We start from the raw sequence: 18,317 nt of genomic DNA, 5'->3' as shown, positions 1-18,317 counted from the left end.
CACCTCAAAATGTATCATAAAACGACCCCAACATGATTTAATGATAATATTGTTACATTTGAATTTTTAAAAAGGGAAATTAGTCACGTGATTTTTCATTATAAAGGCATATTTGTTGGTAATCAGCTATTTAAGGTGGCTAACTCTAAAAATATAAGCGAAAGAAATCGGTGAAAATGTAAATGGTTAAAAAAAATGTACTTCAATTTACTGAACCGAAGAAGTTTGACTGGAAATGAAAGCTGCAACATCTCACTTCAGTTCAGTGGCCTGCTGAGGGGAAGTTAAACAGAAACTAGTGAGGAAGAAAACAACTTCAGACGGTCATGAGTGGAGCAGGAACACAAATACTTTAAATAGGTTAAAAAGTCTGAAACATGGCTATATTTTTCTGTAATTAGTCATCTTTCAAATAAAGGCGTTTTAACCTAATTGCTAATTCTGTTCTGGTAATTCTTATATGTTAATGTTAAATCATGTTGGGGTCATATATCAATCAACTCTGAGGTGATTATTGTGGTAATCAAGTGGTAACATGGTTACATTAATTACTGTTATTTGTAGGCTAACAAGGTATGCTTTTGCTTTTCATGACATCCACTTTAAAAGTCCACACACAATATTATAAATCTAGTTTTGAGAAAGCTGAAAAATGGGGCATGTGGAATTAGGGATGATCAATATAGTGGAAAACTGACATCATCTGTTACCGGCAGATAAAGAAATGACAGCCGATAAAAAGTGCAGCCTCTACATGCAGTAGGTGGTGGTTTGCACATTTAAACTTGTCTTGTGAGCAGCCAATTAACACAGAGAAGAAGAGGAAGAACAAAATCCACGCAAAGTAGACAAGAGCCACATATCATCACCTGTGTGACTGATAAGTGTTGGTTTCTGTTATTGGTTATTTTATCGGTATCGGCCCTGAGAGTCCAGTGATTATCGGTTATCGTATCGGCTGAAAAAAAATCCATATCATCCATCCCTGTGTGGAATCAAATCTGGTAATCGGGCGGTGATTTCAAGGAAATTTCACACATGTTGCTTGTTTTCTTTCCCACCTACTGACCATTAAATTTGCAGACCTGAAAAAAACAAGTATTACAAAACTCCACATGCATGTCAGACGAGACACAGCAGCAGCCTGTCAGGTAATCTCAACTCTGTAATCGGACAGATTAGTTATTCCATGTTTTGAAACACTTCAGTCTGCACTACCAGACTTTGTGTCATTGTTAATAGTTAATTCACAATTAATTCATGTCTGTGCTCTCATTATGACGCCTCAAACAGTCTGCTGCTGTCACAATTTCCCTTTTTGGTTTGTAATGTTGCGTCACGGCTCCCCACTGAAGAACAGCACGGTTTCTCTGCCTCCTGCGTTTTATTGACATTTTATTTTGGCTCATGTTTCACGGTGACATTTTTGTCACCTCAACAACTGCCCTCACTGGGAGGAAAATGCAAAAATACAACGAGCTGGACACTCACTGTGCTTTCTCTGTTACATGACTTATGTGATTACATAAGTTTAAGCGATGCAGACAGACTGTGAGATGCGAGGATACGACCATCAGAGCCAGGAGGACAGCTGGTGCATACAGACCCAGATGTCTGCCTCTCTCTTCTTCTTCTTCTTCTTCTTCTTCTTCTTCTTCTTCTTCTTCTTCTTCTTCTTTTTTTTCCTTCCCATTATCCATATGCAGTAAAATCTCACCCGTGCATGTAACAGACACATAAATAACATGGACGGGGGGGGGGGGGGCATAACCTAATGATGGCATGTAGACTTCCTGGAGCAATGCTTTTGAAACACATGTATATATTTCACACATTTAACCCTTCAGATTTCATGGAAGGAGATCCTTTGGGTAAAAACCATGTGACTTAATAAATCTGAATGTATCTGCATTTTGAGGATCTTTGCAAAAGTAAAAATAAAAAATAAAAAAAATAAATACACACACAAACAGAACAAAGATGCTGCACGCAGTTGCCCTGTTACGTAATCACAGCGGCTCTGCGCCTGCGAAGTGAGCGAGCGAGCAGGTGGAAGGAGTGGCGCATGCGCAGTAGGGAATGGGGGTGGGGGGGGGGGGGGGCGCCTCGTCGGCAGCATCAGGACCAGAGATGCGAGGAAAGATGGTGCGTGTAAACACCGCTCCGACGGAGATGAGCGCGTCGTCCTCTCGTCGGACAGCTTACGCGTTAGAACCCGAAGTTTGAAGACGTCCAGAGAAGGAAAAAGACGAGGTTGTGTTTTTCTTTTTCTTTTTTTTTTTTTTTGATGGGAGCCAGGAGGAAGCAGCAGGAGCAGAGCCGCACAGCAGAGATGCCACGGCAGTAACAGCGCTTGATAGATTGGACTCTCATGACGACGCGTTAAGCCTCCGCCGGCGCTGCGACACACCACAACACACGTCCCTTAGAGAGAAAAAAAAGAAAAAAGAAAAATTCCTCCAATGTCACCCCAGAAGACGGGCTTTCTTGTGTAATGGTCGCCGGTTTCTAGTGGGATGCACATCAGTGTTTGGCCGTACTCGCTCTCCGTCGTAATGGCAGCTCTGTACCAGGGCACGGACGCCTCCTCTCCGGATAAATTTCTGGCCCTGAAAGACGTGAGAGAGGTGAAGGAGGAGACGACGCTGGACGAGAAGCTCTTCCTGCTGGCGTGCGAGAAAGGTTTGTTTTGGTCTCATTAGCCGGTGGTGCGTTCAGGGTCGCAGGACGAGCTCGGCGAGGCTTTAGTGTCTGAAATCTGTGGGTAGAACACAGCCTGGTGGGGTCAAACTACAAGGCTGCAGTCGTACCACACATTATTTATACCTTTTCCTTCCAGTGAATAACCTCTCACGGCTGCCTACATGTTGGCCCCCGCTTGTGGAAGTTTTTCTTCTCGCCCACGGGGTTGTCAGGATGTATTTATTCGAAAGGTCTGCTTCTTCTCAAAAGTTCCTCCCCCCCTGCAGCTCTTCTTCTGACTGTTCTCGGCTCCTAACAAGGCGACTTCATGGAAACTAGCTGAAGGGGAGGAAGTGACAGAGAGCGTGAAATAGCGGAGGGAGGCATCTCATTGATAAGTTGGGAACACTGCGCAGGCCGCCGGGGTTTGTTTTAGGTGTGCAGGCCGGCCGCTGTGACCATATAAAGCCTCTCTAAACATGGCAGCAGCGGTTGTCCTTTGAGGGAGATGTTATTGTTATGAACGACTGAGATTAGAGGAGCGCTGGAGCCCAGCCTGCTTCTGCGAGGACCGTGTGTGTCCGCAAAAAAAGCTGTTTGTGTGTGTCTTGTTTGCCGCCATCCACAGACAACACTTCTCTAAAGTGGATGCGGCTGTGTGTCCTTTTTTTTTTTTACCCAGGTGACTACTACATGGTGAAGAAGCTGCTCGAGGAGAACCGACACGGCGAGCTCAACATCAACTGCGTGGACGTGCTGGGCCGGGATGCCGTCACCATCACTATCGAGAACGAGAATCTGGACATCCTGCAGCTTCTCCTGGAACATGGCTGCCAGGTCAACACGCTCACAGGGGCTAAACAGCCGAATGCACGGGATGGAGGTTGACTGTTGCTGATCTGATGTCTGAGAAAACATTTTTGTTTCTTCGCAGGCGACAGACGCCTTGCTGGTGGCCATAGACTCCGAGGTGGTTGGAGCCGTGGACATCCTCCTAAACCACAGGCCGAGGCGATCCTCCAAGCCCTCCATCGCTGTAAGTCTCCCCTCATTACCTCTCAAACGTCTTCTTTTACGAGGCCAAACCTTCTTCACATGTCTATTTTCCCTTTTCAGAAACTGATGCAGCGGATCCAGAACCCGGAGTACTCCACCACCATGGACGTGGCTCCAGTCATCCTGGCAGCCCACAGGAACAATTACGAGATCCTGACCATGCTGCTCAAGCAGGACATCTCTCTGCCCCGGCCCCACGCCGTGGGCTGCGAGTGCACGCTCTGCAACGCCAAGAACAAGAAGGACAGCTTACGACACTCCAGGTACCGGCGGCGCAAGGCCTCCTCGGGTGATGTAGCACACGGGACGCCTAATAGCATAAACATGGCTCGCTCTCCCCAGATGGCTGCATTAAGCTCCCATTGATCCAAACCAGAAGACCGGCGTTGCAATGGATTACTTTAGCTCGGACTTCATCTTCCGGGATGATGCCTGTGCTGTTCTTTTTTTTTTCTTTTTTGTACGTGACGATTGTTTTGGTCTTGCTCTGGTATGCAAGAGCTTAAAAGAAAAAAAGCTATAAATCAGTTGGCGTGTCGAGTAAAGTGTGCAGGAAACGTGAAACATTGCGGTGCCTCCTTTTGATGATAGTATCAGCTTGAAAAATGGCGTCTTAAACATCTGGAAAGGAATGATTTAGGATGCATTTTTGACAGGACAGTGAGTGCTTTGAGTACAGAGGACTACCTCTTATTGTCGAGCTTTACTCATCCAGCCACAAAAAGCAAGTCTTGAACTTTGAACTCTAATTTAAAGGTGCAAAATTGAATTCATACGCCCAACAAACAGGGGGCAGCATATCACCAGAGGAGCTGCTAATTGCTGCTAACCACATTCGGTTTACACGTCCGTGACTTTTAGCTGCCGTTAGCTTGCTAGCTCAGTTAGCCGTGCAGCTAGCCAGGCGACCAGGGGGAGTGTTGGGTGATGTTTTAAACTAGAATTCTTACATACAGCACCTTTAAGTGGAAGCTGCAAAGACGATGCTGTATTCTGATGCCGTCTCGGCCTCGCAGTTGCAGATCAGATATTGCTGATTCTCCTCTGCCGGCCAGTTTTATTCTCCCTGCAGGGCACTGTAGCCTCCCACACAGGTAGCTAAATGAATCAGTCTGCAGTTTGGCTGGCGAACAACACAAGGGGGTCAAAGCAGGTACATACGAAGCAGCTCCAGTAGGAGGCTGAATGTTTGGTTCTGGATTTTTCTTTTTTTCTCTCTCTCTCATCTGTGCTGCTCTTTTTCCGTTCCTGTTTCCTTCCCACGCGTTTTCACCTCCCCGTCCACCTTTTCCTGCTTCAGGTTCCGCCTGGACATCTACCGCTGCCTGGCCAGCCCCTCTCTGATCATGCTGACCGAGGAGGATCCCATTCTCAGGGCCTTCGAGCTGAGCACGGACCTCAAGGAGCTCAGCCTGGTCGAGGTGGAGTTCAGGTACGTCCATCCGTCGTGTCGCGGCGCGTTCAGCGCATGTCCTCGCATGTAAACATATGTGCATACACGCACATGTTGAAATCATGAACCTCTTCCCTTTACAGATAAGAATCATAATCTCCCACGCGTATCTGATTTCCCTTTCTCCAGGAACGACTACGAAGAGCTGGCGAAGCAGTGCAAGATGTTCGCCAAGGACCTGCTGGCTCAGGCTCGAAACTCCCGAGAGCTAGAAGTGATCCTCAACCACACGTCCAGCGAGGATCACGTCGACAAGAGAGGCCTACTGGAGGAGCGCATGAATCTCAGTCGGCTCAAGCTCGCCATCAAGTACAACCAGAAAGAGGTCTGCATCTGCTGGCATTAGATAGATCCGACTGGATCGTTTGATTCAAAACCCCCGTCCGCGGATTGGAGGAGAGGAAATAAGAATTCTATCCATTATTAACGACATCTTGTTAATGGTAGTGTAAGCAGGACTTATCTGCTCCGGCACACCATGTGCTGGCCTCTGTGAAATATGAGTTTGGCAGGATGAAGTACTTCCTCCAGGCACCGGCAGTCAAAGACAAGACTAAAGCTGGACGTTTGAGGCTGTGGGAAGATTTACAGCTGGGACGGCTCAGAGTGAAGAGTTTGACTCATATATCACAGTGCAGCTCTTTGACATGCCGTCGTTTCCTACTGGAGAATTAACACCTGCACACTTAAGGCTGCACGTCAGAGAAATACTCATTAACACTCTTTAGCTGAAAACTGTCCTGCTGTTTTGCAGATTTTGTGACCTTTTGGTTAGCTAACTGGGTCAGCTGTTTCCTGTCTTTGTGCTAAGCTAAGCTAACCAATTGCTCGCTGTAGCTTGAGGATGTAGCCGAGACGAACTCCTGCCAAGAAAGCCAATAAGCTAAATTGTCCAAAATGTTAATGAATTTTAAACGATTGACTTAAAGGGACAGTTCACCCCAAAATCTAAAATACATATCTGTAGACCAGTGCTGATTTTCTGTCTGGATTGTTTTGGTGTGAGTTGTGAAAGTTTGGGAGATTTCAGGCTGGAGACATCTGCCTTCTCTTCTCATCCAGAAATCATGACCCAGTTTCTCAAGATAATTCACGTTCATGCGGGATCTATTTTCTCTCTGCATCACCGTGAAAAAGGAGACGTGTATCTACCTGCTGGAGCGAAGCAAGCTAAAAGATTTCCACCAAAACAGTCTAGATGGATATATAACACGACAGCTGAGAGGAAACATGTTTTTTTGATTTCTGGGTGAATTGTCCCTTTAAAAATGAACCAACTTTTCTCTGTTCCTCACATCAATCTCCCCTCTTACAGTTCGTGGCTCAGTCCAACTGCCAACAGTTCCTCAACACCGTCTGGTTCGGAGAGACGGCCAGCTACCGCCGCAAACACACCTGTCTGAAGATGGCCACGGTGCTGAGCGTGGCGATGCTCTGGCCGCTGCTCTCCGTCTGCTACCTTCTGGTGCCGCGCTCCCGCGTGGGCCAGATCATCCACACGCCCTTCGTCAAGTTCATCATCCACAGCGCCTCCTACTTCACCTTCCTGCTGCTGCTCAACCTGTACTCTCTCGTCTACAACGAGGGCACGAAAAACACCATGGGCCCTCCGCTGGGGATGATAGACTACCTGCTCATCCTCTGGATCATAGGTCAGCTTTTAAACCCCAACCTCAGCTAATGTATGTCTGTTGCGCTCCCTTGTGAATATCCCGGAGTTTAGCGGGCGGGTTTTTATGACCGAATAATCACTCATCTGCTAATGGATGCCGTAAAACAAAACATAGAATAAGAATCCAATCATACAAACCAGAATTTAATAGAAAAACCTTGCATAGTGGAGTGAAAACGAGAGATTCCTGTTATGGTCTGGCTAAAGTCCAGTATCCTGTATCCTTAATCCTATCAGGCGTGACATGACAAACAGCTCCTTCTGTGCTAAACGATAGAAAGCCTGGCTTGACTGAATTAAATCTGTCAGTTCTGCCTCTAATTGAGCTCTATAGAAAAGGAACCGCGGCTTCTTCTTCTTCTTCTTCCCCCTCTCTCCCCTGTGGCCCATCTGAGTGCTGATATCACCAGACTCAGCCCGCATACATGCAAACATATATACAGTATGCACAAGGACAAACATACGTGCGCGAGTGATCCTGGATGGTGACACTTAGAAATTGACCCTGTGTGTGTCTCTCTCTCTGTCTCTGGGGGATTGAGCCTCTCTACCTCCCTCTCCTGCCAAGAAACCATTAGCATGAGCGTTCAATCGCTTTAATGGCCCTTCCTTTCTCAGCAGAGATATTTTCCTCACGGTTGCAGCATCCCTACCCCTCTCCCCCCCCAACCAAGACACAAAGTGTTCGTACCCACAGCTCATTGGTCCAGGCTTCATCGCTTGCTTTGATAAATCATCCCAATAACTGCACCTGACGGGGCATAAAAGGATGTAGAAGCAATTGACTTCTATTATTCAACGTTATGAAGATGGTTGTGGGGTAATTCGCAATTTATTCTGTATATTGCCGGAGCGAGATCAGTAGTTGAGTCATTAGACGGAAGTGTAGTGGGTTTTTGTTTTTTTTCCATGGGCCCGCATAGCCCACTAGAGGGGGAGAGATTCCTTAAGTATTGCAAAAGAGCAACATCAAAGATCGATATGAACAACTTCAACCGCTTGTGCCTCACTGCGAAACAGCTCCACTGCAAGATGTGATGCAGTGCTGCAGAGCTCACACTCAGGGCGTCTGCTAGATGAGCTTTGGTAACAGGAGTGTTTTCTAATGCAAACGTTAATCATGAGAGAGTCGCTACGTCCTCTGCAGGTCTGTAGCCGGCACTCACATGTCAAACTGCAGCTTTTTCATCCCCTTCGCTCTCCATTGTTCTCTCTTTCTCCGACGCTGCCTCTCCTCCCCCGTCCCCGTCCTCTCATCTTCCTCCTGCTCTCTCCATCCTGCTATTCCCCCGAGCCACATGCCTCGCATTAATGGGGAAATCAGATTTTGAGGCTGTGAGTGTGTCTGTGCACACTGGGCCTCATGCATGTGTGTCACTGGGTGTCTCAGTGCATCTCTCCAGAGGTGGAAGAAGTACTCTGAGCTTTTACATAATTGAAAACAGTGATGCCTCGGTGCATAAATTATCTGTCACATGTAAAAGTCCCACTGTCACAATTTCAGTATTAAAGAATTAGTTTTGAAATATACGTTTAGTGGAAAAGTAAAAGTATTCGGCCCATTTCCAGCTGTTGGATTTGTACTCAAGATTAACCGCTAACTGTAGCTGCACTTCGCTAGTTAGCTCGATTAGCAGTCCATCTAGTGGCGCAGACTGGGAGATAGAAGCACTAAGGGAGTGTTTGTTTAGATAACGATTAGTGATGCATCACAGCTGGTAAATGTTGGGACAATTAAAATGTATTTAAGTATATTTTATATTATATTATATATAAAGTAGCAGAAAAACAAAATGGTACGTGAGTAAATGTACTTAGTTACTTTCCACTACTACGTCGCTCTCTGTTTACGAGCGTGTGCACTTTTCTGCATTGGAACTCAAAATTCTGTCATCTGAGATTCGACTAACCTGACAAAACAAACTGAATTTAGAGACAGAAACGAGCCACGTGTGAAACGTTTTCTGTGATACAGTATCTGCCCACCCTCTGTTGAAACCATGGAAACCAATGACGGATCAATCGGGTTCAAGCTAATGAAATCATTTCTGAATCAAGGCGCAGAGGATGCGTCACTTTGGCGTGGCTTTGCAGCTGGAGTCAGGTTTCTGTATTTTACTATCCCTACTGTACATTTAGAATTGATGACATCCCACTTGGACGCCAGTCTTTAATAAATTCCGCTCACCTCGCTAAATCCCACAGATGACACATTTTCAACACATTAATCTCCAATTTCTGTCTCACACATGCCTGTTTCCCCTGGGCTCCCTGTGTGAGATGTCTTTTGGCTGAATCTGGAAGCGATTTTTAAGTGTTGGCGATGGCAGCAAAATGCATTTTTTCTTGTGGTGTGAGCATGTGTATGTGTGTGTGTGTGTGTGGTGACGGTGAATTCCTGCTTCTCTGCAGGGATGGTGTGGTCGGATGTGAAGCGCCTGTGGTACGAGGGGCTGGAGGACTTTCTGGAGGAGTCTAGAAACCAGCTGAGCTTCGTGATGAATTCCCTTTACCTAGCCACCTTCGCCCTCAAGATTGTTGCTCATAACAAGGTACACGCATATCACACACGCTCTCTAGATTTGGCTGCGTCTAAACTCTGGCACAGCTGAAAGGTGGAACGATTGCTCATCACTGGCATCAGTATTAATTTCACTATAATAATTTCCTGTGAGGAGCGTTGGTTGTTCATCTCAGTATCTTAACACACCCACACGGGTGTTTTCACTTGTTCCATTCAAGGTGTAATTTTTCACACCGTTACAGGTTAAGAGGTACCACGGAAGATGCCAATCAAGCACAGTTGATGCACCCACGCAGTCTTTAGAGAGAGAGAGAGATGTAGCCAGGCGAAATAAGTGAAATCATCTATGTGGGTGGACTTTTGAATATGCAGATGAAGCAGTAACTCTAATTTACATTACTGACACAAACTTCAGCTGATTTCATTTCATTTCAAAAGCACCATACCTCGCATAGATTACTTTAACATTATGTGTTTTATTTATGTTGCAGTTAAAGCAACATTATGCAGAAATGCTTGAAAATACACATATAAACTATTTGCTATGGTATCATAAAAATTGTGAGAGGAGAAGATAAAAATTCTCATGTCTGCCTGTTAGATGTACATCTACAGCTAGCTGCCAGTTAGCTTAACTTAGAATGGAGAATGGCAGCAGGGGGAAACATTTAGCATGGCTCTGTCCAAAGATGAAAGAGAATATTGTCAAAACTATACAATCATATGTCATTTGTTTAATCTTTCAAAAACAATAATTTGTGACTTTACTGTTGGGTTGTTAGCCCAAAGTTCTGGACAGCTAGGCTAGCTTTTCCCACCTCGTTCCAGTCTTCATGCTAAGCTAAGCTAACAATCTGCTGGCTGTAATCTTACATTTACTTGGCAAATAGAAATGCTAATCTTTTCATATAACCAACTACAAAAAAGGTAGCATTCATAATTTCTTTGGGAGATATTCATTATAAAGAAAGCTTTGTGTGTAAAAATGACTCGGAAGTGGTCGAATTCTTCTCACTTCTCTGTTTCAATCTAGACATTAAAGCTAGCTAGCTAGCTTAAATCAGGTGCGTTCAGCAAATGATAAGCTAGCAAGCACAACTGATTTTGCTGACCTGGTTCTGGATATTGTTTGAGCAGGAAGAGACGTAAAATGTGCATCGCTGAGGATCTCCAGGAGCCACTGTACATCTGTTAACCTCATAACTAGTTAGATAGTTAGCCAGTAGCTAGCAGCAGCTACTTCTGCAAAGAAAAAAAGTAAATGATTTGTTTGTTTAAAGTTGCATTAAACGATTCTGGTAGAACGACAGCTGATCGTTTAGTCTCATTCCAATCTGACATATCGCACCTTTGAATGCAGTGAAGCTATCATTTAAGAGTGCGCTAGTTTCACATGAGTCTTGTTGCAGTGCTGGCGGGCGAATGTGTGCCTGAATGTTTGCTTGTTCTTCAGTTCAAGAACGCGGGGGACACGGAGAGGAAGAACTGGGATGCCTTCCATCCCATCCTGGTGGCCGAGGGCCTGTTCGCCTTCGCCAACGTTCTGAGTTACCTGCGACTCTTCTTCATGTACACCACCAGCTCCATACTGGGACCGCTACAGGTAAGACAAAACTGTAGTTACATGCTCTAAAAGTAGTTGTAAGCGTGGTGGTTCAACGCTGATAGATTCCCAGTTGAGCCAGGCGAGATCTGAGGACGATCCCTGTGGAAGTTTGAGATCCCGTATCCAGCCATGACTTTGTGAAACACTCGAGGACGAGGAAACAGAAACGACAAGGTCCGTATGCAACGATTATAAAACTGCTTCCCTTTTTCTATCAATCTCTCTTACCCCATCATAAACACATCCACCACCCACTCTTCCACTCTTGGCGAAGTGTGAAAGCTCAAGGACAAGCCCACACTAAACATCACAGCAGCTGCGCTCAGCCGTATCATAACTATCATCATAAGCATTAAGTATAAGCACGGCGGAACTGAGTCGGGCAGACGAATGTGCTCCGCCGCGATAATACGCTCGTAATAAACCGAACACGACATCATAAATGCTCTGCGACTTGGTTGACATATGTGTCAGCGTGCCGCTATCATCATTTCTGTCATCTGCATAAATGAGAGCCCTTCAGTTTGTGCAAAATTGATTTCTTAAGCCTCAGTTTAGGCTGCATATTTAAAGCTGGATGAGTGCTGCGTACACCCACAGCCCATTTTCATTGGCTCCTATGCTGATTTCTATCTGGCACGTATGGCTTGTCTTATCTGTTGCCATCTTAAGAGAGATATTGGCCGCATTGGAATTAAGTCACGGAAAGGGGAAAGTATAGTCATTACTGTACGTACGTTGTATTTCAAAACTTCTGAACTTTTCTAATGTATTTCGGCTCACTTATTTTGAGGTCCTTTTGAGGTTACCCTGAGAAGACCCTAACCCTCGAGAGAATTTTTAGAAAAGTGCACGGGCATCAGCTTGATTTTTCTAAATCCTGGCTGCAGTGGATCAGCTTGATTAACCCTCAGTCTTAGCTGGCAGTGTCATTCAGAATTAGCATGCATGGTGTATTTTTTAGAATCTCTTGTTTTCTCAAAAGATTATGGAAATGTTTTTGCAATGCTCGATCTGCTTTGTGCCTCTTACACAACACAAAATAAAAAGGATTTGTTAAAAAGTAAACATCTGGCATTTCTGCGGCGCATGAGTGCAATAGTCATAATCTCCCTCTCTTGTTTTTTAACCCATCATTTTAACTATATCCAGCTTGTTTAGCACAATACTTTTATTGCGCTATTCTTTAAGTGGGCTTTTACCAATTCATGGAGGTTTTGTTTTGTTGTGTTGTTGTTCTGATGGCAGAGCGACATTCATCGTTGATCTGTGTAAATGGTGACTATCTTTTAATGGTGCTCATTTTCAGGTTCATGCTTATGTTTTTGCTTTAATGTTCAAAAAACACATTTTTTCTGGTACTGTCAAATGCTGCAGCGCCTCTTTTTGTGCCCAGTGTTGCTCTGATTGGTCCGCTCTCACATGCCTGAGCAGGCAGCGCTCACCATGTTTCCATGTCAGCTCTGCCAGTGTTTTTGCAATCAAGTCTGTACTAAGGGGTGTAGCTGAGGGCGATGACTGTGTGGTTGTGACATCACAATGTAACGTAAGTCCTGACAGCTCATTCGAAGGCACAGTTTCTAAGTACGGGCTGTGTGCATTTATTCTGTGGATTGAGCGTTTTGATACTTTGCCAGTGTATAAAGAGCGCTTAGACGTGCTTGATTATTAAAAATAAAGACATGGAAATCTTTCTACAATGTGGGACCTTTAAAAAAAAAAAAACAAGGCTGCGTAGGTTTCATCTCTATACAAAGCCCTAATGATTAAATTCATTTGACAACGTTCTCAAAAAAAATGCTGCTATGTGACTGTTTTTCCACCTTTTCCAGAAAAGCCAAAAAATCTGGCATATTTTTCTGCTCAGGCTCCTCTACACTCTCAGAGCAATAAGTGTTCGTTCTTTATCGCATCACGGTGTTGTGTATCGTCCAGCCACTTGGCGGAGAGAGAGACTGCAAAGCCGGCCAGCGCCTGACTTTGTGCTGGCAGGATTTCACTATTCCCCCCGTGTGTTACTTTATTACATAAAGGTATGCAGTGAGGTCAGTCTATTCACAGGGATGCCTTCCTGTCATTAAGCCGAGTTGTTGTTTGCGGTCGACTTATAAAACACTGAGGGCTCCCTGTGGACTGTTATTGAGCGCTTCTCGGCTGCCATCTCTCCCCCCATCCCTCTGCCTCCCTCTCTCTCTCTCCTCTCACACTCGCTCTGTGACATCACTGTCTGGCTTGGCAGGATGGAAAAGTTATTAGCTTTGGAAATAGATGTGGCTGTGTTTTCATGGCTACGCTCGCACTCACATGGCAGACACACCTCCCTACCAATGCATTTGCGCGCCCACACGTTTCCACACGCATTTTGAGAGATGCGGGCGTGCAATTCAGCCTGCGCTCAGACGGCGAGGCAGAAATATGTGGGTTGCGGTAATGCACGTTTCTTTGATGCCGTCCTTCCCGAGGAAGCCAGCTCACGTTGCTGCCGGGCAGGACCCCCTACTGTGTGTCTGAGGGAATCACCAGTTGTGCATACAATGAGCTCACTCATGGCCCAGACTTCACCTCCCTGACAGTATTAATCACCCGCACCAGTGATAACACAGCAGGAGGCATGTATGAGTGTGTTTGAGAGGAATAAGACAAAAGGATGCTGAAATAAATACAAATTCCAAACGGACAGCAAAGTATGTAATGTCGAGAGATTTGTCGATAGGCGAGCTGACTTGATTTGTTAAATGTGGTGTTGGTGGATGCTGTTATCCCACAATGCATTGCACAAGGAGACTCATCTGGAAAACATTTAAATTGAAAACAGCTGAGACGGTTTCAGGGACATCTTGGTTCACGAAACATTTTTGGCCCCCCCTGTTAAATTCAATTTGAAGTCAAGTCAAGTTTACTTTACGTAACAATTACACAACGACAAGGTCAACCATAATGCTTTACAGAGGAATTTAAAGTTTATTAAAATCATTCAAATGAAAGGAAACCGTTAAAGAACAACGGTGCATGTACAGTGATCCTTGACGTACATGGTGCACACGTCGTACTCACGACTTACGAACAGCCCAACAGAAAAAGAAATATTACGCTGGCAAATTAATTTGTAGGCTGTGCTTTACTTGCCGTCGTAGCAGAAAGTGTTCATCTGTGTACATAGATGCTTTTGAAGAACATTAAATGCTTTGGTCAAGGTTAGGAGACCCCAACCCGCTGCATTCCTGTTCTGTTTGTACAGTAACTAAGTTGGGCTACCTGTCAGGCCGGGCAAGCAGGGAACACCTCAGCTCCTAAATCAGACGTGTACAAAGTGGCAGCGGGCGAGAACACCGGCGGGATTTAGACATGACAAGAGAATGAATCAACCTAATAGACTAGCCCTTCACCTCAAAACAAGCCGCCTGGGTTTCACTGCAAACATCCCAGTCGCCATTCACCTTGAGGTGCGGAGAGAGCGGCCATCCCTCACACTGGACGCTGTGTGTGTGTATGTGTTTTGCAAAGGCGAGTGTGTTCTGACCTTGTTTGAGCATCTTTAGGTCCTAGCAAACAGATAAGCCACTCACGGCTATAAATATTCGGTTTCCAGTGGCCTGAGAAGACTCTCTCTGTCTCCAAGCCCTCTTTTTGGCTTCTTCCTTGTTTGTGTGTCCTCCCTCAGGTGGGGTGAGAGCGCTACAGCTGCCAGAATATGTTGCTTTTTCCACTTTCTCAGGGGGAATGCTGCTAAACAAGAACATGACAGGGGGAAAAAAACTAGCCACAAGTGGTGAAAAGTTTGCTTACATGGGACAAGTGATGAAAGAGTAGATCACACTGGAGCATAAATGTAGCTGCCTTGCTTTGAAGGGGCACTGTGTAGTTTTGGAGAAGAAATTAAAACTCAAAATGTTAATATTGACAATATTAATGAGGCAATAATGCAAACTCAGAAATACTAATTTATTCCATAACTGAATAAACAAGCCGCTCTTAGAGGAAAATAAGGTCCCAAGACAGTGTTGGAAGCTAGAAAGGTGGCAGGGTCCGCCACATGTAAACAAGCATGAAATTGAGTTTGTTTATTCAGTCATGAAAACAAAGAGACTTTGTTTATTTCGTTTGTTTAGGCATAAAAAATAAGTCAGTTTAGATTTCTCTCTTCTGATTAAAAGTGCGGCTTTAAGTTTTAAAGAATCAGAAAGACATAAGTAACTAATTGTGCTAAGATACTGAAATATGAAGCTAATTCTCTACACTAGTTAATAACTTCTTGGTCACATTTTCATTTCCTTGATCATGTCTTTGTAAAACAGTTCTAAACTAGCGAGTAACAACTATGATTACACCGACTAAAACAATATTTTTTGTTTGTTAAATGTTAAGTAAGTTGGCAGATAATGAACCAAAATAAAAATGTCCATCTTCTATCACTGCTAAGCCAATCTAAGTTTCTTTTGCTGTTAGTGTTAGCTATCTTTAAGGCTGCTAAACACCTTTACGTATTAGGTATTACAATGAACTTCAATAAAATGTTGTATTTCCTTGCAAGTATCTATCTAAAAATCTGCTAAGTTAGCTAGCTAACTATTATCACAATGACTAAAGCAATACATTTGCAATTTGTCTACTAGAGTTAAGTCAATATGAATTGTAGCAACCTAAAATGTAAGTTTAAACATTATGGTGAACTGAAATAGAAATGCCCATCCTGTAATCACTGCTAGTCCACATGGATGTTTCCTTGCGATTAGCATTAGCTACCTCAAAGGCTGCTAAACTAGCTAGCAAGAACTACAATGTAAAAAAAATACTGTTGCAACAAGTAAGTTTTTTAGTAAGTATTTAAGTATTAAGTATCAAAATTAACTAAAATAAAAATGCTAATCCTGTAATTGAATCACTGCTAAGCTACGCAGATGCTTTATTGCTGTAAGCTAACAACAAGGCTGATAAAGTAACCACCACAACAACTACGGAAATCTAGCAGAGCAACCACGCAGACCAAATCACAGACACATCCAAATGTATTAGAGCGTATTTGATTTTCATCCTGAAACTATCTTGGCAAAGATGGACCAACTTTGCCTTTAACCTCATTATCTTCTAAATTAGTAGGAAATCAATCAAGCTTTGTAAGGATCAGACAAAGATCCAGTCAGTGTCAGATCTGACCCCAGCTCGCCCTCTTCCTGGTTAATGAGGATTACTGAAATTGTTGGCAGAAAACAGATTATGAAAGATAAGGGGGGGAGAAAATGACTCATGTCTCCTTGATTAGATCAGATCAAACGCAGGATTAACAAAAAAATTGTAATTTAATTTCTCCCCAGATCTCCATGGGTCAGATGCTGCAGGAGTTTGGAAAGTTCTTGGGCCTCTTCCTGCTGGTGTTGTTCTCCTTCACCATTGGACTCACTCAGCTTTACGGAAAGGACCACAAAAACCCGGACAAGAACCAAACCAAGGACTGCGAGGGCATATTCTGCCAGCAGCAGAGCAACGACGCATTCCACACGTACGGGCCAACCTCAATCTGTCATTTCGGAGAGTGATGACGACTGTGATGAATGTTCAGAAAGGCCTGTTGAGAGATGTTAGAGATTACATACGCAGCTGCGTAAAGCGGCCGCAGCTTTTCCACTTACTGTAAAATTACATTATATCATTAGAATATATCTTTTTAGGTTACATCGTAAAATTCATCTGACACGTGTTCCCTCTCACAGGTTTATGGGGACCTGCTACGCCTTGTTCTGGTACATATTCTCCCTGGCGCACGTCGCGCTCTTCGTCACCCGCATCAGCTACACGGAGGAGCTGCGTTCTTTCGTGGGCGCCATGATCATAGGCACCTACAACATCGTGGTGGTTATCGTGCTGACCAAGCTGCTGGTGGCGATGCTCCACAAAAGCTTCAGACAGATTGCTGTGAGTATATAAACAAACTCCTGGCAAAAGAGCAATCGTGTTCTTCATGGCTGTCAAGGGTAATTTGAGTTCAGCTTGAAACCCGAAAAGTTGGAACTGTTTTCAGTTATTGTGAAGATTAGATTTTTTTGATTTTGGCTAATTCGCCCTGAAATGTTACACAGATGTTAAACCGCGGCACATTTTCTCCTTCCCTTTGAACAACAGTTTGTTTTTGATTATGCTCTGTAAAGCGACTCATTGTCCAGGTTTTTGCATTTTCTACATTCCTCTCTGAATGGAGACCAGTGTGCGAGAGTTAATTCTCGCATTCCTGCGTTCTCACTGTCCCTGGTGGCTTTTTTCTTTTTTTTTCGGGCTTCTGCAGAATCACGAGGACAAGGAGTGGAAGTTCGCCCGTGCCAAACTGTGGCTCAGCTACTTTGACGACAAGTGCACCCTGCCTCCGCCGTTTAATATCCTCCCCTCCCCGAAGACTGTCTGCTACCTGGTGACCAGCATGAGCAAGTGGATCTGCTCGCACACCTCCAAGGGCAAAGTGAAGAGACAGAACAGCCTCAAGGTGAGAAAAAAAATCATTATGAGCACTAGCAAGAGGGCTACAAGTGCATGTTTGTGAATTTTTCGTCATCGATCTGAATTTCCTTTGCCTTCTTTTCCATCCAGGAGTGGAAGAACCTGAAGCAGAAGCGGGATGAGAACTACCAGAAGATCATGTGCTGCCTGGTTCACCGCTACCTGACGTCCACGCGGCAGAAGATGCAAAGCACGGACCAGGCCACGGTGGAAAATCTGAACGACCTGCGCCAAGACCTCTCCAAGTTTCGCAACGAGATGAGGGACCTGCTCGGCTTCCGGACCTCAAAATACGCCATGTTCTACCCGAGAAGCTAAAACAGACTAGATATCTCTCCCTGCCCCTCCCTTTTCCCCCCTTCTCCTCTTGACAAAACCTCTGCTTCTCGTTTATCTGGGATGCCGTGTGACCCGAGCATGTGATAAACTCTGCTCCTTTAGAGTCACAGAGGCACATTTTAAAACCTGGAACTTAACTAGAAACATATATATCCTCCACCAAAGCCTCCAGACTCAGGCCCCCTCCCCCCACCCCGTATGTATTCCTCTGCTATTCTACCTTTTTTTGTAAATAAAAGAAAGCCATTGTTTTAAAACAGAAAGACAAATAAAGATTTATGGAAAAATTTGACCTTCTTGGGCTTTAATGGCACAAACAAAACAGATGCTGCTGATTTCAAATGTTGGGTTTCTAACTTGCTGTTTTCTGTCCTTTGAAAACTGGCCTCTGGTCGCTCAGGTCTGAAAGCCAGAAAACTGCCAACAGTTCAGCCAACCGCCCGGCGGTCCAGTCCACGTGAGGGTCACATTACACACACCTGATCCATTCTAAGTAGAC

General features: G+C 44.6%; 1 protein-coding gene across 1 annotated transcript; it reads left to right on the top strand.

The window, feature by feature from the left end:
• The first annotated feature begins 2,098 nt into the window (after positions 1-2,098).
• On the top strand, positions 2,099-18,110 carry trpc1 (transient receptor potential cation channel, subfamily C, member 1). Its single transcript, XM_030397628.1, has 13 exons — positions 2,099-2,682; positions 3,365-3,519; positions 3,617-3,718; positions 3,799-4,001; positions 5,039-5,170; positions 5,321-5,516; positions 6,507-6,843; positions 9,276-9,415; positions 10,841-10,990; positions 16,306-16,490; positions 16,702-16,903; positions 17,271-17,465; positions 17,570-18,110. The coding sequence occupies exons 1-13, from the start codon at positions 2,517-2,519 to the stop codon at positions 17,795-17,797; spliced, it is 2,391 nt and encodes a 796-aa protein (XP_030253488.1). The 5' UTR covers positions 2,099-2,516; the 3' UTR covers positions 17,798-18,110.
• Positions 18,111-18,317: the final 207 nt, after the last annotated feature.

The sequence above is a fragment of the Sparus aurata genome, chromosome 19, assembly GCF_900880675.1.
Source record: "Sparus aurata chromosome 19, fSpaAur1.1, whole genome shotgun sequence".
Classification (NCBI taxonomy): domain Eukaryota; kingdom Metazoa; phylum Chordata; class Actinopteri; order Spariformes; family Sparidae; genus Sparus; species Sparus aurata.
Note: the sequence above shows the minus strand (reverse complement) of the source record. Positions and strands in the feature narration are given on the sequence as shown.